General features: G+C 38.5%; 1 protein-coding gene across 2 annotated transcripts in view; it reads right to left on the minus strand.

The window, feature by feature from the left end:
* Positions 1-26,721, minus strand: part of bsnb (bassoon (presynaptic cytomatrix protein) b) — a 74,692-nt gene that overhangs the window by 13,202 nt on the left and 34,769 nt on the right. For both annotated transcript variants that reach the window (XM_085353284.1, XM_085353283.1), the window contains exon 4: positions 1,306-2,070. In XM_085353284.1, coding sequence (XP_085209410.1) covers positions 1,306-2,070 — 765 coding nt within the window. The remainder of the gene's footprint in view (positions 1-1,305; positions 2,071-26,721) is intronic.

The raw sequence follows: 26,721 nt of genomic DNA on the forward strand, positions 1-26,721 counted from the left end.
AAACTATATGGTGAAAAAAAGTGGGCAGCTCGCACTAAGTTTAGATGGAAAGTCAGCACTATAGGCCAGAGGAAACATAAATTTGTCTTTTTTATGTGTGAACTGTTTCTTCAATCAAACAACCAGATATATTAACATTTTAGGTTAAAATCAACCCAAATATTTACACTTTATTTCTTTTTGGTTTTAGAAATTAGGCAAATTTGCAAAAGTTGCCATTTAGAAATATTTATGCATTTGTACTTGTACTTGGAAAAAAAGACCAACTTAACTGCAAAATGTTTCTGTCTTATAGAAAAGAAAAAAGAAAACAAAATAATTAGTGTCATTAGTAATGAATTATTTCATAGTTTATTATGGCTGTTGACTGTCTCGTCTTGATTTGGGTTGAGTTTGCCTTTCAGCATTATGTACACACAGATGGATAAATACACTGACACAGCATGACTATAACAGACAGTTGAACATACAAACAATTACGGACAAATGTCATTTGATTACATGCTTCATTGCCATCTTTGATGCATTCTCCATTGCATTCTTCCAACCGCTGAAGAATAACGAACATGCTTAGAATGCTTAAAATATCATCACGTGTCACATTAAACAAACACAAAAAAAGTTCAAGAAAACCTGCAAATAAAATAAAAGTGGACAAAACATGGCTGCAGAACGAAGGCATGATCTGAATGTAAGAAATGGCTCCTGAGACCAATGATGACGATCATAAGGATGAGGATGAAAATGACATAGATGGTGATGTTAAGGACATCATGATGATGAAAAAAGTCCATTAAAAGGAAATCATCTCACTACCAAGTGAAGGAATTTCTGTATCTCTATCTGTTCTTTGCCTCTCTCAAATGTAGTTTCTCACATTTATTTTCTCCACACGAGGTGACCTTAAAGTTGACGTCACCCTCCTCCGTGCCTTCTTAATGATGTCACTGGTCTTGATATCATAATAATTCCTAAATAAAACTGATGCTGACAACTACCTTTTCGTGACAGCACTACTCTATTTTATGCAAAAGATGTTATGATATAGCACCTTTAGGTAAAGATGTAATTATTTACACCTTAAACTTTGCTCAGGATTAAAGAGATAATGATGACAGAGTGGTGGAACAGATGAAGTTATGAAAATTATAATACGAACATAAAATCATAAAGAGCTTGATAAGCACAATAATTAAAAAATGTAAAAAAAAAAAAAAAAGAACAACTCTTAATGGAGCAAAATAAATAAAAAAAATGGTGACTCAAGTGGAACAGGTGAAGGCGAAGAAGTTGCAGGTAGCTCACTTCATGGTGTCTTGACTTCTGCGCATCTTCAGGTATCTTCGTGTCTTTTGGAGAAGTGACAGTCTCTGACAATGCCTTCTTTGGCGAGGCTTTGACGTCTTCTTTTAGAGATTTAGATGCAACTTTAGTCTTCTCCTGGCTTTGCAGATGTTTGCGGGCCTGGTTGTTACCTGTGGGTTTAGACTGAGTAGGTATGGTTTTTGAAGGGGTGGAAGAAGCCTTGGCATTGCTGGGTGCAGCTTTACCAGGGGTAGATGAAGTCTTGGGACCAGAAGGGCCCTTAGTCTGAGCAGAGGGCTGAGCAGATACCTTTGTCTGAGTCAGCCCTTTGGCCTGGCTCGGGCCCTTTGTCTGGTTAGCTGGCTGAGCAGGGACCTTACTTTGAGCGTGTGACTGAGTAGGACCCTTAACCTGACCAGGTCCCTTACTCTGAGCCGTGGGTTGTGTTGGACCCTTAACTTGGGAAGGTGGCTGGGTTGAACTCTTAAGTTGGGCAGAACCTTTGGTTTCAGAGGTAGGCCCAGCCTGTTTCACATTAGAGAGAGGGCCACTTACTTGGGGACCCGCTGGTTTCTGTTGTTGTTGAGGACCTGTGGTCCTGGGCCCTGATAGTTGATTGGGCCCTTTCTGTTGAGGTGGTTGTTGATTGGCTGGAACAGGTGACCGGGGGGATGCCATTGGCTGTGGAACAGGAGCTGGAATATCTCCCAAGCTTCCTGACAGGGCCCGCTGTGTCTGGCAGTTCAAGCATAACCATTCTTTCTTCTGAAAAACAAAAAGAAGAAAGCAGGATTTAGCCATGAAGTAAAGAAATCAGATAGGAGAACATGATTTCATAGTATGTACATCAGCAAAACAAATTATACACTAATGCTAGTAAAAGAAACAATTTGAATTTTCTGCCACCAGCAAACCTCAGGCATGATTAGGTGCTCATAGTAATATTTTCCAAAACACACTACTGGATTCTTATTCCCAGTGATTGATGGGTACAAGCATAAAGATCTGTCTGTTAGTTAGATATATTAAATCCAAGTCATGTTTCTTCATAAATGGTCACGGTGTGCTAAGGACATGCTATAGCAAGTCTGAACAACTGAATATTTGAAAGCCTGTCCAAACAAGGCCTTTCATCTCCTCAAGAAGACTTAATAATTTGACAGCATTTAGCACTCTCAAACCGAGTACACAGAAGAAAGAGTGCAGCACGAATACAAATGAACACAACTGTTATTAGATTGGACAGGTGCAACAATCATCAGATCTTTTATGGAGCCCATAGCATCTGCAAGAGCAGCATTCACCCTTCACAGTCATCCTCGCTAAGCCCTATGTTTGGAGAGAGGAGTGTGACACTGTTAAAAATCTAGTACAAAAGCCATCACAGACAGGATATTAACATAAACAGATTCAATTTCAGGTCAACACAACACATCGATCAAACTGCTCAATGGAAAGAAATGGTTCGATTACAGGTAATGAAAGCTGAAAATAGAGGGGAAGGAACTATGTTTGTAACACAGCCTCCTGTTAATGACAATCATCTGTGCCTCGGGCCTGAAGAATGAGCATTCTTGTGTCACCGACTTGTACAACAAAACAAATAACCTCATAAACACCTCCATTGCTGATTACCATCTGCCCAAATAAATCATTTCTTTTATTGGTGTAATACTTCAAAAGCATAAATACAGAAGATGGAATTTAACAACATGCCCGGTAACAGCTAATAAATAAAATAATGGTGGTAGGTGTGCAGTGACTGTATCAGAGGACATCTTTACCGCGGTGCAAACAGTCAAGATGGCAGAGAAGGTTGCAAATAAAACATTTATTTTTAACGCACCCTTACGTTTTCATCACACTGCAATGATCAAATGGAAAAGGGAGTCATTGAAGTCACTGGGATGCTGTCTTTCAGTCAAATTCAATTAAGGAAAGTTACATTAAGAAGAGATCCTCCTGAGTTATACAAATAAATGAGAAAAGCCCACGTTCCACGTAAGACAAAGAGAGACTGACAGAGACTGACAAGCATTTAATCAGCAAGAAACATCTGATCAGCACAATAGGGATCTTAATCTAGAGACCCAAGAGGCCAGCATTTGATAGATATGTCTCTAGTGATAAGGTCTGTGAGTACAACAGTCTGTCTTCTTTATCATTTTATACAAAACCTTTAGAGACATTGACCCGGCCCTGTGTAAGGGAGAGACTGATTGTTCTTCTTAGTGGTCCTTGTCTGTCCTCTATTAGATTCAGTGGCCACAATGAATGGTGGCCGCATGGTCATGGACACCCTAATTGAAAAGTAGGATTAAAAACAAACTATAGAAAATGTAGGTATACCAGTTCAACTGCTCATTAATGTGAAGATTAATTCAGCCAATCGCAGGGCAGCAACATCAGAATATGGAAGAAAGGTGATTTCAGTTAATTTGAATGTACAACTACTGTGATTTTCTCTCACAACCATCTTTACACAGAATGAAAAGCGAACATATCTAATGAGAGACAGTTCTCTGGGTGAAAATGCCCGTCAGCGGTCAGAGGATAATAGCCACACTGCTTCAAGCTGGAAGGAAGGCAAGGGTAAGTCAAATAACCACTAATTATAATTAGAGATGGCACGATACCACTTTTTTATGTCCGATACCGATACCGATATCATAAATTTGGATATCTGCCGATACCGATATGAATCCGATATAGTGTTTTTTAATCAACAAAACTGTCTTTTTAAATATCTTGCTGCATTTTGTACAAGTTCATACTCAAGTTTAAAACAACAACTACACTAAAGCTATTCTGTTATACCTGTATGCAAAAAAAAAAATTTCATAGTTCAGCAATACTGATCAATCTAATAAACTTAAACCTACACCATCCTCCCTATTCTGGTATTTTAAAGAGTACTTAGCGTAAATATTAAGCAACCTAACTAATAGGGTTCCCAGCAACAACAAAAATAAATAAATAAAAAATAGGGAACCACCCCTCACGCTCCACCTCATGATGCTTAATCGACGTAATCAACCTTAATTTGATGCAGTGTGAAAAAAAATGCACAGAAATCAATTATTTTTCAATATATTAAAATATTAAATAGATTCAACATCTTTCTTCAACAAAATTGCAGACTGCACAGATGGTACCTTCCCAAAGTAAAAAGTACTATAGCTTACTAGGGTATATATATATATATTAGACTTAATAGTTACTATATACAGTAATTGACTTCTATTCATTTTGCATCAAATTAAAACTTTGGGTGTCAGATAATTATTTATTAAAAGCTAGACATTTTAAATGAGAATAAGAAAGAAAAGTATGTCTTTGTGCCCCCTTTTCCCTGTTAATGCCCTATCGGCCCCCCTGGCTAAACTTTGCTAGATCCGCCCCTGCACAGTTACCAGCCGTCAGCTACGTAGAAAAAGATCCTGGTGTAGAAATTAATATTAAATAAATTCTAACAACAGCTTATCAAGCTTAAACGTGCTGCTGTTGTTTATCCACTGGTTTCCTCTTTCTGGTGCAAAGTGGGCCAAAAGCAAACAAGAGAGACGGACTTGCAACAGAAAAGCCGATCAGCTGATCATTAAGCAGTTTCATGATTGAAGTAGCAGCAAGAAGAGGCAGTCGCTCCATATATCGCTTGTTAAGCTTAACGCAGGAATGCTTTACAAAGATTCAGAGATGGACTTACACACTTGCTTTACTTCTCTCGGGGATAACTTTGTCGGAGATGAAATGCCGGGTTGCTAGCGAAGCTCCACAGCCGCTCTATCACGTGATGCATACTGCTTCGACGTGCTAACGTTCTGAGGTGAGTTACGGCTGTTGCAAGTTTTGTGAGGTGCTTTCGTGATATTTAATGGATCGGATTACATTTTTCATTTTTCTCCGATATCCGATCCAGTAATTTAGGTCAGTATCGGACTGATACCGATACGTAATATCGGATCGGTCCATCTCTAATTATAATCAAGGTATGAATATACACAAAACATCAAACTTTGAAACAGAGGGGCTACATAACCACAAGACCTCACTGCATGTCACTTCTGTCAGTTAAGAACAGGAAACTGAAGCTACAGTTTACACAGGCTCGCCAACATCGGAAAATAGAAGATTGAAAAAATGCTGAGTCTCGATTGAGCCGTCATTTAGCTTGAATCAACGGTTCAAGCTTGCGTTGGTATAACTGTATGGGGAAGATGTTCCAGGCACACCTTGGGCCCCTACTAACTGATCATCATTTAAACACCACATCCTACCTAAGTATTGTGTTGCTGTCCATATCTATCCCATCTAGTGTACCCATCTTCTGATGCCTGTTTCCATCAACGTGTCATGTCACAAAGCTCAAACCATCTAGTCAAAAGTGGGTTTTTACCCGTGTGGTGTCCTCGGGATTCCCATATACTTGTTTGCCATTCACCTAAGGACCAGTTTTGACCCGAGGACACCACAAGGGTTCAGCAATGACTTCACTGTACTCCAATGGCCTCCACAGCCCCTAAATCTCAATTCAGCAAAGCACCTTTGGGATGTGGTGGAGCCAGGGATTCATATCATGGATGTTATCATGCCAATATGGACCGAAATCTCAGAGAAATGTTTCAAACACCTTATTGAATTTGAGATGTGACGAATTAAAGCAGTTCTTAAGGCAAAAGCAGGTCCAATCTAGTACTAGCAATGTGTCCCTAATGAAGTTGCAGTAAGAGTATCATTCTGAGAACTCCTCATTTCTTAATTATGATCTAATATAATAAATTCCTAATATAATACATTTCTCATGCATGTATGATAGATAAATAAAGACATATACAGGGAGTGCAGAATTATTAGGCAAATGAGTATTTTGTCCACATCATCCTCTTCATGCATGTTGTCTTACTCCAAGCTGTATAGGCTCGAAAGCCTACTACCAATTAAGCATATTAGGTGATGTGCATCTCTGTAATGAGAAGGGGTGTGGTCTAATGACATCAACACCCTATATCAGGTGTGCATAATTATTAGGCAACGTCCTTTCCTTTGGCAAATATGGGTCAAAAGAAGGACTTGACAGGCTCAGAAAAGTCAAAAATAGTGAGATATCTTGCAGAGGGATGCAGCAGTCTCAAAATTGCAAAGCTTCTGAAGCGTGATCATCGAACAATCAAGCGTTTCATTCAAAATAGTCAACAGGGTCGCAAGAAGCGTGTGGAAAAACCAAGGCGCCAAATAACTGCCCATGAACTGAGAAAAGTCAAGCGTGCAGCTGCCAAGATGCCACTTGCCACCAGTTTGGCCATATTTCAGAGCTGCAACATCACTGGAGTGCCCAAAAGCACAAGGTGTGCAATACTCAGAGACATGGCCAAGGTAAGAAAGGCTGAAAGACGACCACCACTGAACAAGACACACAAGCTGAAACGTCAAGACTGGGCCAAGAAATATCTCAAGACTGGTTTTTCTATGGTTTTATGGACTGATGAAATGAGAGTGAGTCTTGATGGGCCAGATGGATGGGCCCGTGGCTGGATTGGTAAAGGGCAGAGCGCTCCAGTCCGACTCAGACGCCAGCAAGGTGGAGGTGGAGTACTGGTTTGGGCTGGTATCATCAAAGAGGAGCTTGTGGGGCCTTTTCGGGTTGAGGATGGAGTCAAGCTCAACTCCCAGTCCTACTGCCAGTTCCTGGAAGACACCTTCTTCAAGCAGTGGTACAGGAAGAAGTCTGCATCGTTCAAGAAAAACATGATTTTCATGCAGGACAATGCTCCATCACACGCGTCCAAGTACTCCACAGCGTGGCTGGCAAGAAAGGGTATAAAAGAAGAAAAACTAATGACATGGCCTCCTTGTTCACCTGATCTGAACCCCATTGAGAACATGTGGTCCATCATCAAATGTGAGATTTACAAGGAGGGAAAACAGTACACCTCTCTGAACAGTGTCTGGGAGGCTGTGGTTGCTGCTGCACGCAATGTTGATGGTGAACAGATCAAAACACTGACAGAATCCATGGATGGCAGGCTTTTGAGTGTCCTTGCAAAGAAAGGTGGCTATTTTGGTCGCTGATTTGTTTTTGTTTTGTTTTTGAATGTCAGAAATGTATATTTGTGAATGTGGAGATGTTATATTGGTTTCACTGGTAAAAATAAATTATTGAAATGGGTATATATTTGTTTTTGTTAAGTTGCCTAATAATTATGCACAGTAATAGTCACCTGCACACACAGATATCCCCCTAAAATAGCTAAAACTAAAAACAAACTAAAAACTACTTCCAAAAACATTCAGCTTTGATATTAATGAGTTTTTTGGGTTCATTGAGAACATGGTTGTTGTTCAATAATAAAATTATTCCTCAAAAATACAACTTGCCTAATAATTCTGCACTCCCTGTATCTGCTCAGTGTAACTGACTTTGAACACAAAATGATGTACAAATAATGGTTAGTGACATGTTGGCGTAGGTGTTAGTAGACAAAGCTACAGCTCACATTTAACACAACAGGATGAAAAGGATGAGGAGGTGGATGGGAAAAGAGGAAGGAGAAGGTGGTCCTGTAAGAATAATGATGCTGTTAGTGAAGATAATGTCTATTCAGGATATAGGTATATAATATTTGCTATATTTAATGCTGTTACTATATGCCGCTTATAATAATGTATAATTATTATTTATCTAAGCTGAATTATTATTTATGGGAGGCCACTAAAGCTAACATACTGAAACCTCTTCAGTATACCTACATGCACATCCCTGCAGACAGAGCAACAGTATAAAGGTGGTGAGACAGCAACGTCACTGTACATGTACATTTGTAAATGCAATAACAGACATATCAAATTATAGCAGGGTTTACCTTTTTTCCCCTTTCTGCATACTTAAAGAATGCATATGATTTTTCAAAGCATAATTACTGAAACCAAAACACCTGCAGCCAATGTATTTGCCAAGTGTCAGAAACTGAATCCACATTCTCTGCTTTACACTCAGCTAATATTTTTAAAACACTCAGATATAGCCTTCCAGCAGATTCTTTCCACACTGCCTACCTCAAAACAACACTGCATGCAGTGTGAATGAAGTTTCATGGCTTTATACACATAGATCCCCTTTTGTTTTTACTGTTCTTCAATTCAGTTTGATTTTATTTATTTGCATTGCACCAAATTAAAACAACAGTTGCCTGAAGGTGCTTGATATTGTAAGGTATAGACCCTACAATAATAATACAGAGAAAACTCAAACAATCAGACAACGATGAGCAAGCAGTTGGTGACAGCGGGAAGGAAAAACTCCCCTTTAAAAGCAAGAAACCTCAAGCAGAAACATGCTCATGGAGGGGCAGCCATCTGCCACGACTGGTTGGGGGTGAGGGGAGGGAGGCAGGATAAAAAACACACTGTGGAAAAGAGCCAGAGATTAATAATAACTAATGATTAAATGCAAAGTGGTGGACAAACACACAGAGGGAAAAGATGTGCATGAAGAAGAAGCACTATCACTATATTTGCTTCCTTAAAAAAAATCCCTTTTTGTATTTGTGGTGCGTTCTCTTTAGAATACACATTTGGATATCTGCGTGTCTATGTTTATTACATGTATAAAACATCCTTAGCTGCTGTGGCCTGCACACAGAAAAATGAAAACCTCCAAGTCTTATTTAATCTATTAAGTCAGAAAGTAGTTGACGATTCTTTAAATGTAATTAACTTAAAGGAGTTTTGCAAAAAAAAAAGTTTTTTCATTGTCATCTTTTGCTAAACTTGTATGATGTTTTGTTGGTTTCACAATTAATTTTGCAAAAACAGCCACGTTTCAAAGATGACGCCCAATCAGTCAGGGGGAAAAGAGCTGTAATAAGTGGCAATGACCCAGCAAACATAGAACCTCAATAATAACTCAATTATGCAACATGAGTGACAAATTATGCAACTCCTTCCCTCAGAAATGATGCCATTTGAATCATGAATAGTGTGAAAATATGCAGTGCATCTTGGTTAATGCAGCACTAACAATAGTGTGGGCAACGACATCATTTTTCAACATTAAGCAGGATAAAGTAAGAGCCTGGAAAACATTTGGGTGCACCGTGAAAACACAAACCACAGGTTATGACTGTAAGGTACTACATTACTTAACTTCACCTACTCAGTTTGATAAAGTCCGAAACCCAACAAAGGGCCTCAACCAAATATAACGCAGCAAAAATAGACGTGACGGTTACATTAAAAATCTATCTATAATGCGCTATTTTTGCTGGTGCTATTCCTCCGTACAAGATAAAACCTTTGTTAATATGCCCGAATCCTAAAGGAATCTGCTGTCTCAACTGAGACCACAAAGCGTGGATGGAGCTACTGCAATGCCAAACAGACAGACTTGCTTTGTTTTCCTATCTCTCAAGTGCTCTACTGAGAAGCTATATATAAACAGGTGCAGTGCTCTCAGAACTAGCCATCTGTGCTGGTTCTTTCACAACAAGTGACTGTGTGTTTGTGGACAGCTAGTACATGCTGCGACCAAGAGACAACTACTGAAGCTATGCAACAACAGCTACAGTGAAGACGCTATATGAGTGTATACTTATATGATCACACAATTAAGCCAGCTAATAAAAATTCCAGCTTCTGAACTCTTGACTCACGTCTCTAACTTTCTCGAAACCCCATCTAATCATCCTTTTTAACATTATCACTTAAATGAGATGCTGAATAGTATTTCTTTTCTATGGAGACGTTTTTCTTCCTGCCATGTTGGAAGTGCCAAACTCTCCTCTTTGCTCCCGAATCAGCATAACACCACTGCGTGGGTGAAAGGGAAAGAGGAGCAAGGCCAAACCGGAGCAGGGAGTAGCAAATTATTCATGTAGAATGCTTTAGCTTGTACAGCAGCGAGTGTTGTGGGCTGTGCTTCCCACCTCTACCCACACTATGTGGAGAAAATCAGGACCGTATAAAAGAGCGAGCCTCTGTGCTTCAGAAACAGCCTTTTAATGCATCTTGAAAACAAAACAGCCAATTCACTGTGGTAGTCTCCAGCAGCTCGATAAATACAAATTAAACTGTAGCCAAAAACTACAAAAGACACAAGTAATGAAATGTCCTCTTTAAGCTGGAAGTAATTAATTCTGAAAACAGCTTTTTGTTACTTTTAACTGCAAAGAAACTGACATACCTCTGTGCTGTTCTGTTGTTTGCATTTTTCATTTGCTGGAACTCTCATTTTTTTAGGGGATTAAGTGTGTGGGGGTTTTCTCTAAGGACAGCAGGATTATCCTGTTAGTGAGTTGATAACCTTGTTAAATGGCAGGTTAAGGTTAAGTTATCTGATCAGTGGACAGTGTACTTAACATTCACTCTCATCTGTGATTCAGATTTAGCCAACAGGACTACACACTGGTTGTTAATTTGTAATTACATACACATAATAAGCATTTAATGTTTGTTTGTATCTGCTAAAGCTTACATGTGCCAACAAGTGATTTTTAGCAATTTGTTGACAGAACACATGTTTTGAATACATTTTGGGATTGAACGTGTGTCTTTGTATTACTCTCTGCAGCTGTCAGAACCATTTGGTTTATTGTATTTCTTGACAAAATCTAGATGTGTAAAATATTCTCATTTGATTTTTTTCTGTAAACCAATAAAAGTCAGTGAGAAACCCTGGTGGTTATACGACAGAAGGAATGCGCACTGACAGAGATTTGTATAATTACAAATACTGTAAAGTATGTAATGAACACAACCGTTGTTAGATTGGACAGGTGCAAGTATGATTTAAATTTAGACACACTTTTTAAGACTGCTCTCACTTCTAGCAATACTAGTATGTATACACAGTTTGAGATTCTGTTTTATAGATCATGCATTTCTACATAACTTGAAAGAATATTTTCTTTGATTGAAGTTTGTCTGTTTGTATATCCTTTCCAAAAATTTCAAATTTTCGGACTGAAAAATCAATAATGTCAAAGTCAAACTCGCAAAAACTGCACTTCCTGGAATGGCCACTTGAGGACAGCACCAAAAACCCTAACCCTATATCCCACAGATATGTCAAAATACCCATATTTACAGGAGAAATAAACATATATAGCAGCCTGGTACACAAAATAAATAAATAAATATGTTCTGTACCATTGTGTCTGACTTGATTTTTAAAAACATTAAATTAAAGCATTTCTCTGCCTTAAATTATTAAGGCTTAAAAATTGCATTTGACAAAGTTTAAGCCTCCACATTCCTTTATGGAAAGATCAGCCCTAATCTGTTAGAACCTGTGATCCAAAATCCTTTAGAGCGCGTTACGGGACCAAGTAAATTTCACATTTTTATTAACTCTCAAACTCAGAAATGTTGCTGTAGAACAGGGTCACCTTGTTACCTGAACAGAGATTTACAGATCTTGGTAAAAGACGGCAACACGCTGCAGATGATTCACGGCACGAAAGTAAATAAAAACCTGTCAATGTAGACTGTTGTCTTAGTTTAATATGTAGGAATCAACTGTAGCAGAATATCTATTAATTCTTTCTTTAAATTTGTGCTATTGCATTTTACAATGATTTCCTATTCAGTATTCAAGTAAGACCATTTGTATTGTTCCATTTGACTGCTATGTTTGAGGATTTCAATTTGAATTACCATTACAAGACTAAATACTCAGAGAAATACAAACATTTGACTGATGCAAAGCAGACAGGGATAGATGAACCTTTGCTTGCAAAGCTGCAAAAGCAACAATGACTTTTTAACAAGCTTTACACATTGAGGGATGGAGCAGTGAGACCAGCTTTGTGATTTCACTAAAAATATACCCCAAGAATAAAGAAGCATTTGAGAATGTTCCCCTGCCCAGATGATCTATGACAAGACAACAGTATCATGGCAAAATAAGTAATAGAAACACCAGTCCACCGGTCCATGCAGAAGTTGCATTAGCAGCAGGGGGTGGTAATATGTTTAATTAAAGCCACAAAGTCGGTATCGAGCAAAAAATGTATGCAGTGCACTCTAGGGTCTTTAAGAAATTGTAAAGCTAGGCGGCTAATACGTATTTCCATGTAAATGTGTCAATAATGTCTGTTTAAACATTTTCCCATTATTATTTTCATGTTGGCTTAAAATAAAATATCTCATTCTGCTGTTACTGCATCTTACTGCAACTTCTGCATGCGTGTCCTTTTCACATTTTGTAGAGGCAAAGCGTGAAATGGGCACTGTGGACAAGCGTGTCAATTACACGTTTTGCAATGATATCGTGTGGAACGAGATGAATGAAAAACACCTCTGCAATTCTGGAGCTTCAGTTTAAAAGCAAAGCGGACAATTTGGCCTTTTTTCTCCTTAGCTCTGGACACATGCTGTAATGTCTGCAACACAGCCAAGGTACTCATCTTTGTACATGGGATAACAAAAGAGTTAGATTATGGAGGAGCTGGCAGTAAAGCACTCAATGACAAGGACTGCAACAGGGAATTCATGGAGTTCATGTTGGGGATGAAATGGAAGAAAACAGGAATGTTGATTAAAAAGTGCTAAAATATTGTTTTTACTATTCCATTTTCACATTTCTATTTCCTATTTGTAACATCTACTCTTACCAGTAGAGATAAAAGTCATATAGAACAGAACTGAGTTCAGCTTCTTGGTGTGGCCTTCCACAACAGTTTCCAAATCTGGCCACTTTTGGCACGATTATGGATTTATTTTTTAAGAAGTTTACAATCAAGAGACAATTTTTTTTTATGTCTAAACAGAGTGTTTACAGCAATTTGTTCCTCTCAAAAACAGGAGGCCACATTAAACTTTTAAACAGTTAAATCCATAAATAACATAGAAAGCACACAAAGCTAAAATTAACTTCATAAAAATGATGGGTGATGTCACAGTGGATACATCAATCTTTTAATATTAAGTCTATAGTTTTCTGTGCTCTCGTGGCCACTTAATCATTCCTGAAAAAACAATAACTGTGTTGTCCCTGTCTTACTCCACAGTTGCAGGTCTCTTTAGCATATATTACTTAATATATCTAGAAAATCGAGGTGTAGGTAGGTGAGTAGTAACTGTGTGAATCGGACTCTGTCATGAGACAAAGGTGCACAGCTCACAGTCGGAAAAGCTGCCCTTTCACTGTCAAAATAATGAGCGATTGAACAGTGTAGGTTACCACAAGGAAAAGGTCAGACAGATTGATCCCATTCTCTTAGGTTGATCCCACTCTCACTGGAGGTTGCTGAGACATTAAAGCCCACTCGCACAATGTGTGTACAGCATTTTTGTGCATCTATGGCTGCAGATGCACAAGTCTGTATTGATATTTTGGAGCATAAAGTTACAAAATAAAAAAAAATCATGAAAAAAAAACTTTTGATATTACACTCATATTTTAGCTTATATTACCCTGACAGCAAACCAGTAACAGGGACCAAGACTTACAGAGTGCCTGTAAATGACAACTAAAAGTACTTTAATAGTGCTTTTTTTTTATTGGCGGCTCATTTACTTAAAAAATTGGTTTTCTGAATTACATACAATTTCTTTCAATTGGAAAGATCCAGTAAAACTCAAAAACAGCAACTCCAGGCAATAGAAGGATTCTTGAAGTAATAAAAAACAATTATGAAGCACAAAAATTTGTCTTATTTTACACAAAACAAGGGGGGAAAGGCATCTCTGCAGAAAGTCGTTTGAAATGAATGCAATTATACGGATGTGGATACACTGAAGACCACTTGGGGGCAGCAGAAACACAACACTAATACTATAATGCAGAACTGGTGAAACTGGTTAGCAACCAGCTGAGCAGCAAACCGCACTCAACATTATCCAGATCATTGGCAGTTATTTTTCTGTTCACCTGGTGACTCAAGCAGAAACATTTGCTGTCCTTTTAGTCTTGTTTTGGTCTCCACCAACTCCTCAATGCCTTTTCTGAACAGAACAACAAAGCTCAGGGGCACAAAACAATAATGACAGGTAAAGCCATACCAAAAGTTTGGGAGTGATAAATCACTCTGGAGTGAAAAAGCTTTACCATTGTACATTCAAGTTTTCACCTGATGCACTGTTGACACAAAAATATGAATTTACAAGCATTTAAGTATAGTTTTGTCTCTCTATCTGACAACAGCTCATAAAATTGTATGAGCACTTAACTAGGACACCAAATGTGCAAAACAATGCTGGATATATGAAACAGCACACTGTACAGTCATAGTAAAAACTATTCTAATACCCAAGTAAAAATGTTCTAGTCCTTACCAGATCTTAATATTAGGTACCGGTGAATACACTTCAGATTAGTGGGGCTTTAGTTCACTGAGGTTTGCAGGTATTTGTTCATGCCCAGCTCTGATAAGTTCCCACCACAGCATCGCAATCAGGTTGAGGTCTGGACTTTGAAATTGCAACACCTTAATTTGTTTCTTTTTCAGATCTTCTGTTGTAAATTTGCTGCTGTGCTTGGAACCATTGGTTTGCTACATAAACCAATTCCAGACAAGCTCTAGTGGTCTGACAGATGGCCTCACATTTCACTTTAGAATACAGAGGAGTTCATGGTCTACTCAATGAAGTGCCCAGGTCTGTGTCTGCAGAATAAACCCCAATCATCACCCCTCCACCACTGTGCTTAACAGTTCATATGAAGTGCTTATGCTGATATGCTGTTTTTGGCTTTGTCAAACATGCTGAGCGTTATGGCTAAGCATCTCCACTTTGGTCCCATCTGTCCAAAGCATATAGTTCCAGAAGTCTTGTGATTTGTTTGTTTTGAAAACCTAAGCTGTGCTGCAAAGCCTTCCCAAAAAGCCATACTTTTTCATTGTTTTTCGAATGGCACTGTTGTTAGCATTCACATTTTAGCCAGCTAACTGAGGCCTGTTTTATTTTTGGTTTTTTGTAGTTTCCCTGAGCATTACACAGTTTAACCTTGAGAGCGAATTTGCTGGGACACTCCTGGGAAGATTGGCAGCTGTCTTGAATGTTTTCCACTTTCTGACTAATCTTGCTCACTGCAGAATGAATGACTTCAAATTGTTTAGAAATTTCCTTAAAACCTATCTGAGATTGATGGACAGAAACAATTGCTTCTCTAAGATCACTGCTGATGTCTTTTGACCTTGCCATTGTATTAACACACCTGAATGATCCAAACTAGCAAACTGCCAAAACTTCTGATTTCATAGAGGTAAACACACTTGCTGATGATCAGTTATCAAGTGCGTTTGATTAGCAGCTGATACTTACACTCGTAACTCCTATGGAAACACTAAGGGAGGACTTAGCTTTATCTTGAGTGTTATGTAATGAGTGTAATGTGGCACTTGTTGTTCTTTACTTTTAAACTGTTTGCTAATGTGGCTTTAAACTGGCACTTGTAAAACCGTAGAATTTTAAAAAGGGTCTGCTTTCTATTCATAACAGCTGCAGGTCGATAATATTTCATCCTTTTTTCCTGTTTTTACCCTCTTTTACAAAACCAAGTTGACAATTAGTTTCACTTTGCATATTTTGTTTAATCTGCAAATGAACTAATGAGTGCATTCTCTAGCTTTCTTCGCTTTTTTGACCATACCAGCTTTCAAAAAGATGTGAGGAGAGTTTAAAGAAAAGGGGGGGGATCCATGAATTTAAGACTGCTTCAAAATCGGCTGTTCATAATTCTTTTTGTTTAACTGTACAGAAATAGCTATGTGTGTGCATGTAAATAATGTCAAACCTACAGACCAAGCTGCTGGTGAGGTGAGATATGTGTGGAGAGATTTAACCATCTCTACCCATGGAGGGAGCCAGAGTGTGCACAATTTCAAGGAGAGAAATGGAGCCCCTGTGGGAGCATACACACCCACACAACAACATGAACGTGCAGAGCTGAAAAACGAAAAACGAACAGTACACTCACTAACTCGCATTTGAGCATCCTGCTAAATATTGCACTTAGAGTAGGCTGCGTGTTTAACACCAGGGTTTTTAATTTTATCCTGGCTCTGAGTCCCTGCACAACTGGTGCTGACATCTGCACGCCCCTTTCCCACTTTACTTCTGACACACTTATACATGCACATCAATCTACTTTAATGTGCTGGACAAAAAGAAGAGAAACACATGCACAGGCAGCACTGTGTTCAATTTACACAACTTCTGTATACACCTCTTACTGTCAGCCAGCTCCCAGTGGGAGTCTGTGCCCCACATGGTCTCTCTGCCAGGAACTAGAACACAAGCTGTGAGCAAGAAATGTCAACTGTCATTAGATGCACTCACACACCTCACTGAGATATAATATTTTAGGTGCTCATTACGAGAAAGAAACGAAAAGCCCTATCCCAGACATATCCCTATCCTATCCCATTTCAGGTGGCCATTCCTTGACACAACTCCTGGGTTTTGAATATTTAAACAGCACGCCGTGGCTAATATACAAGCAGAGGATAAAGCCTGACATTTCTTATTGTTTAGCAGATCTGAATTACAGTGGCTGTTTCCAAGCCAAAACAAAAACCGCAAAGGGGGAGGCAATGGTAAAAGAAAGATACTAAGTTGTGCAAGGGAAGTGAGGAAGTGGAAGCACGACATCTAGTATTAAATATTCTCAGAAACACAGTCACGCATCGTGTGTAATCCTCCTCACCAAAGTTTTATTTAAAAACGTCAAACTTTGCCTGTTACATATTAGTTATTTCCAAGTAATTCAACAACAGCTTTGACATCTTTCCCCATCAAAACTGCCTTGGTCACTAGCTGAATATAAATTATTTGTGACAAAGCAGAACAAAAGAAGTGGCCACATCAACCATCAAAGAAACTACAGAGTACTGAAATTCAAAGCGTCGCTATGTAGCAACAAAGGCAGCAACCATCATAATAATCCTTCGCGTTCTGTGTCTCGCAGAGATTAATGAGGCATGCGACGGAGGAGGTCATAATTAATTCGTAACAAGTGAAGGTCATGGGAGCAGAGGGTCAGTGTGAATTATTAACTAACACGTGCACAGGGGCGAGCTGCCAAGCAGGTGTGAACAGGGTGAGCCTACGTTGACTGGGGAAATACATTACACACAGTTTGGTGCCCAGACATGTCGACACACATATGATCAGTACCAGCAAAGGTATAATAAACCCTGAGACATACTACATATGCACTCAAATAACAGAGACTTACATTGAAAAAGTTTGTATTCAGTCTTTTGTGCTTTATATATAATTTATTCCAAGTAGCCCCATAGCAATAATTACATTATCTTCAAGCAAAATATTGATGAGAGTCAAAGATTAGCGGGGCAATCTTTAAAAGCACTATTAGATTATATTTCTAATGTGAAGAGTCTGAATGAACAACAGGTCAAGATACTAAGTGTGCAATGGAAAGCGTGACTGAGCACATGTCCCAGCAGTGTGCCAGGCAGTGCCACGACTGTGACATGTCAGTAAGAGTCAGCAGGTATATAGGTCAATCCCCTGGGACTCCTTCAATGGGGACACGTGGTGAAGCTTGTGGATTAGAGAGGAAATGAAGGATCATCTACTGAGCAAGCAGGACTCAAGTACAGTCACTGTCAGTCATATACCATCCGGCACAGAGGAATGGTTAAATGGTCATGACAAGGGGTTTTGCAGGTCTTCACATTATGTTGCTCTGAATGAATGCTGTTGTTTCAGTATTACAAGGCCAAACATCTGATGTCTAAGTAGTCACTGAGCTGATTTTAGATTTAGAATAAAGACAAAGGTTATACTGAAAGTGTGAATGCTGAATGCTGTTCAAGTTAGAAAAATACAAGAAGAGACTTACATTCAATGTAAGACAGATGATGTAGCAGGACTGTCCATACTTGAAGTACTGCAAGAGCCTTGCCAGCAGTTTTCTATTTGTAGACATGAAATGTAATTTACACTTACAAATAGATAGTTACACTTTATTTATTTTATACACTTTATAAGCTTTTTTACAAAATGACTGTCAGATCCGCTGTTATTGCAATGTCCCACTCAGCTAAACAAATCCCAGAAAGATTAAATTCACTACCTAGCAACCTCGCTTTGACATCAAAACCAGCTAAGATGATGCACAGTTCACCTGGTAGAGCAGGCGCCCATATGAAAACAGGCTACTGTCTGCTCCAGACAATTTCCTGCATGTCATCCCCAGCAGACTGATTGGGATATGATTTGAGTTGCAGACATGCTTTTATCCACAAAAGCACTGGATAAACAGATGAGTCAACTCAACTAATTTGTCCCCTGTGAACCATGAATGTGCAAGATTTCACGTTAGTGTCATGCAACAACCATTACTGTCAGTAAATGTTTTAATGTGGACGCTGGTAGGATAACTGACTAAAAATTAGCACTCATAAAATGGTTAGTCTGGCAGAGTCATACTTAATGTGATTAAAGTAAATACAGCCAATATATCTATTTTTTGCATAGATTGGGCATTTAAGCAGACCATAATGGCTTAATAACTTCACGACTGCATAACATGACCAGTGTACAAACAAGCACATTACCAAGGTGCTAAGAGTGCAGGATAAATATTTTCCAAAACAGTGGCACTCTATATGGGAAATAATTTTCTATGAGAGGGGGACTCATGGCCTCTCCAGCAGAGTGTGTTGCTGCAGGACAATAGTGCGTCATCTGCAATCAATAATGTGTGTCTCTGCTGTCCCTCTGGGAGCTGCGCAGCACTGGGTCAGGTCATGTTTCCTGCTTTTTATTTACATATTCTGTCTTTTTCTATTCATGTCAGCAGGAACAACAGGTGCTTTTTCTTGCCCAGCACACATGCAGACCTATTTGATTGGTGAGGCAATCTTGCCTCAGCAGGGAGCTCGAAATACAGAAGTGTCCAAAATGTATGTTTTCAGACACAAATGTCAGCAGGGGAATGTTACCACTACCCTTTTGCCAGGATTTTGTGTGTGGGAATAAGCTTTTCTTTATTATTACATTAACGTTTGAAAATTCTGTGTTGTGTTAGGTGATGTCTGCCTCGCAGCAGTCATTTGAACAGGGGATCTATGTACTCCTTATGGGCCACATTATTCCGCAGCATAAAGTCTTGTTCCATTCCACTGCTGATGACAGACAGATCTGCCTCTTACTCAAAACCTTAGTGTACTCAGTCTTAGTCATTATTGAGAGTGAATTATATGAAAACTTGTGACTCAGTAACATGTCTGTAAACATAACTGCTTTGACACTACTTTTAAAACTACTGGCTCTTTCTGCGAAACCCTACATAATAACCACAAATCCTAACTTCAAATGTGAAAAGTATTATAATTGCGCTATATTATTGTAGAGTCTCTACCTTATAATGAGACGACTGCTTTTGTGAAGGGGTTCTATATAAATTGAATTGAACTGAATTAAATTGAACTATGCATCTCATGCAAAAGAAATCAGTTATTGAGCATTATTGTTATTGAGCACTAACAAGAATATCAGTGAAAGACACTGTGAGGTTTTGGCTCGTTCTATGTTTCAGGGCAATGAAATTTTGTGAAAAATAAAGCATTGATGTGTAGTTTTAAAAAAAAAACGTGCATTTTCTTTTCCTCTAAACAGCTTAATACTTTTCAATTAAAAACAAATACATAAAAAGGTAACCTTGCAGTGCTAGGAAAAAACCTAGGCATTGTGGGTCAGGCCATAACTGCAGGCACATCACATGGAATATTGTTCTGAGCTCACCAGCTTGTCTTCTGGAGTGCTGTGTTTGAATGTACAATGTTGGGTTTAGATTTTATTATTGTCATTTGTATTAGGAAACATTTAACCATATATTCTTAGAGGTGTATAATCAATTGTGTAGTGATAAGTTGTGTGATCTTTAACAGGCTACAGAGGCTTGGTGTGTATTCCACTAGAATGCACACCTACATCCTGGGAGCATGGGAAGAGGTCGCATCTTGTCTTAATTGTTTTATGGTAGGATTAACGTAGCTACGTCTGTTCTAGTCTAAGTGCTTTTCTGTTTAGATGAACTGCTGGACTTCCTCACCGGGGGGAGTCTACCCTCTTCCTGACCAAGGATGTTTGACCCTTTGATCAGCAGTAACACACACACACACACACACACACACACACACACACACACAGTATTCTTTGTTCACATGTATACCTATGTAAGATGCTATATGTTAATGACCCTATGCATATTCATGTAACCACAATAAAAGGAGTGCTATGGGGAGCCTGGCTGAGAGTCTGATGGTGGTCAAGTGGTGGAACGACGCTTGGCCCCAGCCAGGTCTCCCTCATGCATGAGTAACCAGAGAACTTTGGTGCCTTGAGTCTTGCTTTTTGCTGTGTAGCAGATTGTCCTTAACGTTCCAGCGAATAGGTTTATGCTACAAACCTATCATACAACACTCCTGTTAAACTGTGGTATAAAATTACAAGTTGAGTGCCAAGCAAAGAATTTGCATCCAAATTAGAACAGTTAGTAAACGTATTAGGTGTACGAGTTTAGTTTAAGAGATACTTCTTCAAGCATCACTTTAAGCATTCAGAAAAAAAGGCTTGAAAAGTCCAAGGATTTTGCTCCTCTCAATTGGCGTCCTTTTAAATGTGATCTTATATCGTCTTTTGTTGTGGCGAATCTGTAAGTGCTTGTGGAGACAGTTTTCTGCGACTACAGGATTTCGGTTGCCCTAAGCTCAGACTCATGCTGTCAAGCTCTGTGCTGCTCTGCCTGCCTGTCTCATTAGCTATAGCCTACATAGTACCACCAGGAGTGGAATGTACTTAGGCGTTACACTTCTCCAAGACATTTTTTACTACTACACTACATTTATCTAATGGCACTAGTTACTAGGTTCTTCGCACTTTTTTCATATAAAACATATAAAGACCTTATAAAATATGTACAGATTAATACAATTCATACAAAAACAATCAACATAAATCAGATTTATCGTTTAGTCTATTGACAGATAGCTGTCAGTTGTTTTGATAACGATTTAGAGCAATCTTCCAACACAGCTGGAGCACAATTCCAATATAATCGATCTAATAATTGTAAAAATATTCCACAGGGCTTTTGCACTGGGATAAATCATACATTTAACTGTTAAGTGAATACTTCCCCCACCAACGACCACCACGCCATAAGGATCCCACCCAGTGATTTTAAGCGAGACTCTGCTGGGTTAAGTAGTAGCTCAACCCAGCAAAGTGGTGGTCCATAATGTGTCAGACAAAGATGTCATTTGTATAGTTTTGCTTCTTATATTTAGAAAAATTGCATTTAATTAAAGTACAGCTTTAATTCAAGGAGTTTATAAAAATTTAGCATTGTTTGTTTGCACTCTTCAACAATTCTAGCCATTGTTTTGCATTATGTCTCCTCTTATCAGAGGCTCAGAATTAATTTAACTGAGTTTCACAGCCAGCCGAGCCTTGTTCATAGTTGATTCCGTTATAGCTTTACACTGTGAAGTGTAAACTGTAATTTTAAATAGGGGGAGATCATCATTGGGCTGAACAAACAAAATAAACCTATCAGGGATGCACTGACCAGTTCAAAAACAGCAAAAGGCCTGAAAGATGACAGAAGACAACCGAAGAGTATGATGACAGAATCGTTTTCATGGTTAAGAAAATAACTTCACTAGATCTAATGAAGTTAAAAACACTCGTGTTATTGTCAAAGTCTATAATCATGATACAACTTCATGAATGGAAATACAGAGGCTTTATAACAAGGTGCAACCCGCTGGTTACAGTGATTCTAAAAACAGTTCTTTAGACAGAAGAAATCAAGATTAATTTGTACCAGGATGATGGGGAGAAAACAGTAAACACAGAGAAAACACATGGTGGAGGCAATGTTAAGGCATGGTGTCAGTTTCAGTTCAGTTTCAGTTTCAGAGGCAATGTTATAGCATGGGCATGTATGACTGGCTAATTGAAGACGTGACTGCTGATAGACGTATCAGGATAAATTCTGCTCTCTGCTCAGACTCAGCCGGATGCTGCAAACTTATCGGACGGGACTAAACAGTGCAAACAGAAAATGACCCACAGCACACTGCAAAAGCAGCCCAAGAGTTCCTCAAAAGAAAGCAATGAGATATTCTTCAGTGTCAAAAACAAGTCAGCTAACCTCAACCCACTGAGAGGTACTAGTAACAAGCAGTAACAAGTGATGGCACCTGAAGTAAAGGTCTCTCAACATCAAGTAAGTAATATTTAGTATGTTTATGGTTATTAATGTTTATTAAAGTTGTCACAAATTGCTGTGCACTAAATAAATAAATAAGAAACATAAATAAGTCCATAAAAGTTAAAAATAAGTTAAGATACAGAATAGATTTAATTAACGAAAGTATCAACAACAAACCAAAACATGGTTAAACAAAATATTTTTAACTACTTTTATTAGAAAGGGAAGAAGCATGGCATTTGTACACAGGCCTTCATTCAATGCAAATGATTTTCACCAAGTATTAAAACAAATACTTATAATTTCAAATTATTTTAGTCTGTCCAATTAATTTTGAGCCTCAGATAATTGGGGACTGCATACAAAAATGGCTGTGATTCCTAAATAGTTAATTCAAGACTTCTATAAAACCCCTCGAATTAAAGGGGTGTCTTTGTGGTGGTGGTGGTGTGCTTGTCCAACCAATTATGGACTTGACTGTATGTACGCATTTATGCATCAATTATTTACTGATTAACATACAAATATACAATTCAATCATTTCAATATATATCTGGTATTCTAAAGACTGCAAATGATTTTATGTGCAGAGAGTTACAGAGCTCTCCACCCCTCATACTCTTTAGTTTCTTACCAGCTTGTCTGAGATTAGTCAATATTTGTTATATCTTCATGAGGACAACACTTTATTATTTGCTCCTTTTTAAGATAAATCAGTTGTCCACTTTGTGTTAAGTCTTCTGTTAAGAACTTATGTGCCTCATTTTCAACTTGTCAGGTCTTGCTTTCTTTGGCTTGTTTAATAAACAGGAGCGTTCATTTCATAAGGTGACCTACAAAAAGGAGTAAATTCCCTCGTGTCTCTCCTGAATCACTGCGAACTCTCATACTCAGCTGGCTCAGCCAAAATAGCCTGCACCACTTAAAACTCGTACAGAATGTTGTTGGACAGATTCATCTTCAGGTTGATATAAACATGTACAAACATGGTACTGTTTTTAGTGTTTTTATTCATATTTAATGCTTCATGGAAAGTCTTTTGCAGTAATAACTGGCCCTACTGACTGACACAAAGACATTAACAGATGTTTTGTGCCTTCTTCAGTCCTCACTTAGTCTGCAGCTCACTGAAGGATTCACTGGTTCACGACTTGTTCTTTTTCCTCCCCACTCTCATTTTCCACCATAGCACAGAGGTTTGATTTGTTCTTTATTTTATTGTTTTTCTTTTAGTCTGTAGCACTTCCTTTCACAGTTTGGCATTTTTTGTGAACTGCAGCTTGGTCTTTTGTTGTTTTTGTTGTTTTTGATACTTTGCCAGACATTTTCTGGTGCATTTCCTGGTGAATCCTCTAAGCTTATAATTATAAAGTCTTCTTTTAGTTCCTGACCAAGTGACATGTACATGTACATCTCCTACTTGCCTCCAATCACAAAGTGGTAGCTCTTCCTGTCTTATTCCACTTATCCATCTTTAGAAAAGAAACATATCCAACTCTTGGTTCTGATCATTTTTTTATTTAACAGCCAAGTGTTTAATAAATGTTTTAACTGTCACACTCTTGCCGCTGTGCAGGATTCTCAAATTAAAGCCGAACGTACCCATTATTTCGTTTTCAATTTAATCTCCTGTAGCACAGACCCCAAAGAACAAAATGTCCACATGCTTACAGTATGAACTGAACGCATTGTAATATAAGGTAGGGGGAAGGACATATTTCTATAAAAAGCCAGTACAGTAATAATGCTAATCTGTCGCCTCCACCCCTGCTAAATATAACTCAATCATCGTGACAGATTCTTTCAGTCCACCTCTTTCATCCCTAGAGGACAAGAACAATCTAATATCCTCCTTCTTACACTTGAGGAATTGTAAGACAGCATTCAAAGGATGACTGAGGCTGTTCTGAAGGCAAGAAAGGCATCTGACTGTTTCATTTTTTTCTTTTTTTCTTTCCTTTCACAGTTAAGCCTTTTAGCCCAGCTCTGTTAATTTGCCCTGAGAATATTCAAGATGAATTGCAGTGTTTATCCCTCTGCAATCTTGCTTTAAAAGCACCCACAGCGATGCCATACAGCTCAACTTAGTTTAGTGAATGCACTACTCTCTGTGGCCAAACTGTCTAACGCAGTCAGTATAACGCAGCTATATTTCTTGACTTACTCACTGCTCTGAACCTTTGCAGGATTTAATCAGCAAACAGACTTAATGTCAGCAAGATAATGAAGACACAGAATTGCAGTGTGGCAAAATGAGATTAAGTGAGATGCATGTACTAGTCGATAAGCGTATAGTCTATCTGCGGTAGCATCATACAGAAGATGGGTTATGCCATGAAGATTAAAGAGTCAGATGCACATTTTGCAAAAGACCTCAAAGGCAAATAAAGAATAAAGATGGTAACAAAAACAAAAGTCACACCTCTAACACTATTTCTGTTTTCCAGTAATGTTAATCAAGCTGCTGTCAAGCAAACCTATTTTACACTGTGGTTGGCAGCCGACGCTAGTCATGCATCTCATTTTGTCACATATGTCTGTCCCCAGGACAAGTTAATCAGGCTGTCTGCTAAGTCCTGTTTTATTTTAGATGAGTTTCTGTTACTTCTGCCGGAGAAAGCCACAGCTAGCAGTCAAGCAAATAAAATTTATGTACCTCACATAAGACTTCAAAACAAGTCACTCAAGCTGTAATCTATCACTGGAACATAGTAAGATGACAACTTTAATGGAACACGTCCAGCAGAAATATGTCTGCTAATTCTACAGTAGGCTCACGTGCAGGTTGATGAGCCATCTTATATGCATCCGACTGAGTCTGCAAGGCAGTATGAAATGTGGCTATTAGAAATGTATCTACATGCTTTATAGATATGATCTGGCATAATTTAGACAGGATTAGACCATTTCAATTAATGAAAAGATCCACAATGAGACACAATGTGTGCTTTACCTTAGCTGTAGATAGCCTGGGCTCACACAGGTTGGATTAGATAAGAAAATACTAAACTTGACATGTGACAAAATGTCCTGGGGAGAAAGTTTATGTAAGAAAAAGTTGCAAACTTCTTTCTCATGATTATACATTTAAGCAATTCAAGAGGCTGATGTGTCCATATGAAACATAGTATATTAAATTCATTGCTTTCCCTGAAGCCTCATCAGGTACCAGGGGAAGGGTGGCTGTCAAGAAGCCATTCATAACGCTTTAAAGTCCAAACCATGAAAATTGAGTGTTTAGTGAACCTTCTGGTGAAAAGTAACTTTGCAAGTTTAAATTTGTATCATATTTGCTACATCAGGCATTTCTTAAAAATGTATTCTGTAAAAATGTACAGTGCAATTTATTTTGTTTTTTTCAGAGGGAAAAAGAAAAATCACGTTAATGATGTAGGAGTCTCAAAAGCTCACAAAACTTGCATCAAATATAATATACTTGATTTTAAAGGGTTAATGCAGGGAAACAGAGAAAAGGCTGAGGTGTGCCAACTTAGAAAACAACTGGACTGAAAATCAGTGGCAACAGATCTGATGATGATGATCTCAATCCAAATTTTGAATTTTTGGATTAAATCATCATCAATATGCACAGAGGAGCTCAAGAGAGAGGTACAACAGTGTCTACAGCCATCTGTAAAACACGGTGGAGGCTCTGTGATGGTTTGAGCCTGCATTTCAGCCAGTGGTTTTGGGGATCTGTCAAACTTTGATCCACCATGAAATCTCGAAAGCATCTGATTGGCAGTGGCTTCACTTTTCAGCATGAGGATGAGCCAAAACACGCTGCCAATGCAACAAAAGCATAAGCGGTTAGAAACACACAGTGGAACACTATCAGTCATGAATTAACCTCCCTAGAGCGCAGACCTTAATGTTATTGAAACAGTGTGGGATTGGCAGCCAACATCCAAAGTGCTTTGAATGCATTTCAGGAGACCAGAAAAACTGTTCCTGATGACTTCTTAAAGAAATGACAAGAAAGTTTGCTGATATTGCCCTCTGTTTTTCCCTTTTTATACTGCATTTACATGTATGTTTGCACATTTCTCTGCATCTATTTCCCATATCCCCTGGTAAAATATAGAGACACGAGTGGTGGCTCAAGTCTTTTGCACATCTCTGTGGCATCCTGTCAACAGGGATCAACTCTCCAACGATCAAAACAGAAAATACTATATCAAAAAAATATATATATATCGAAAAAACACAGCTTCCATCTTCCTCGGCAG

This window comes from Diplotaxodon limnothrissa, linkage group LG5, assembly GCF_057381915.1.
Source record: "Diplotaxodon limnothrissa isolate DT_005_m linkage group LG5, D_limnothrissa_male_GT1.1, whole genome shotgun sequence".
Lineage (NCBI taxonomy): Eukaryota > Metazoa > Chordata > Actinopteri > Cichliformes > Cichlidae > Diplotaxodon > Diplotaxodon limnothrissa.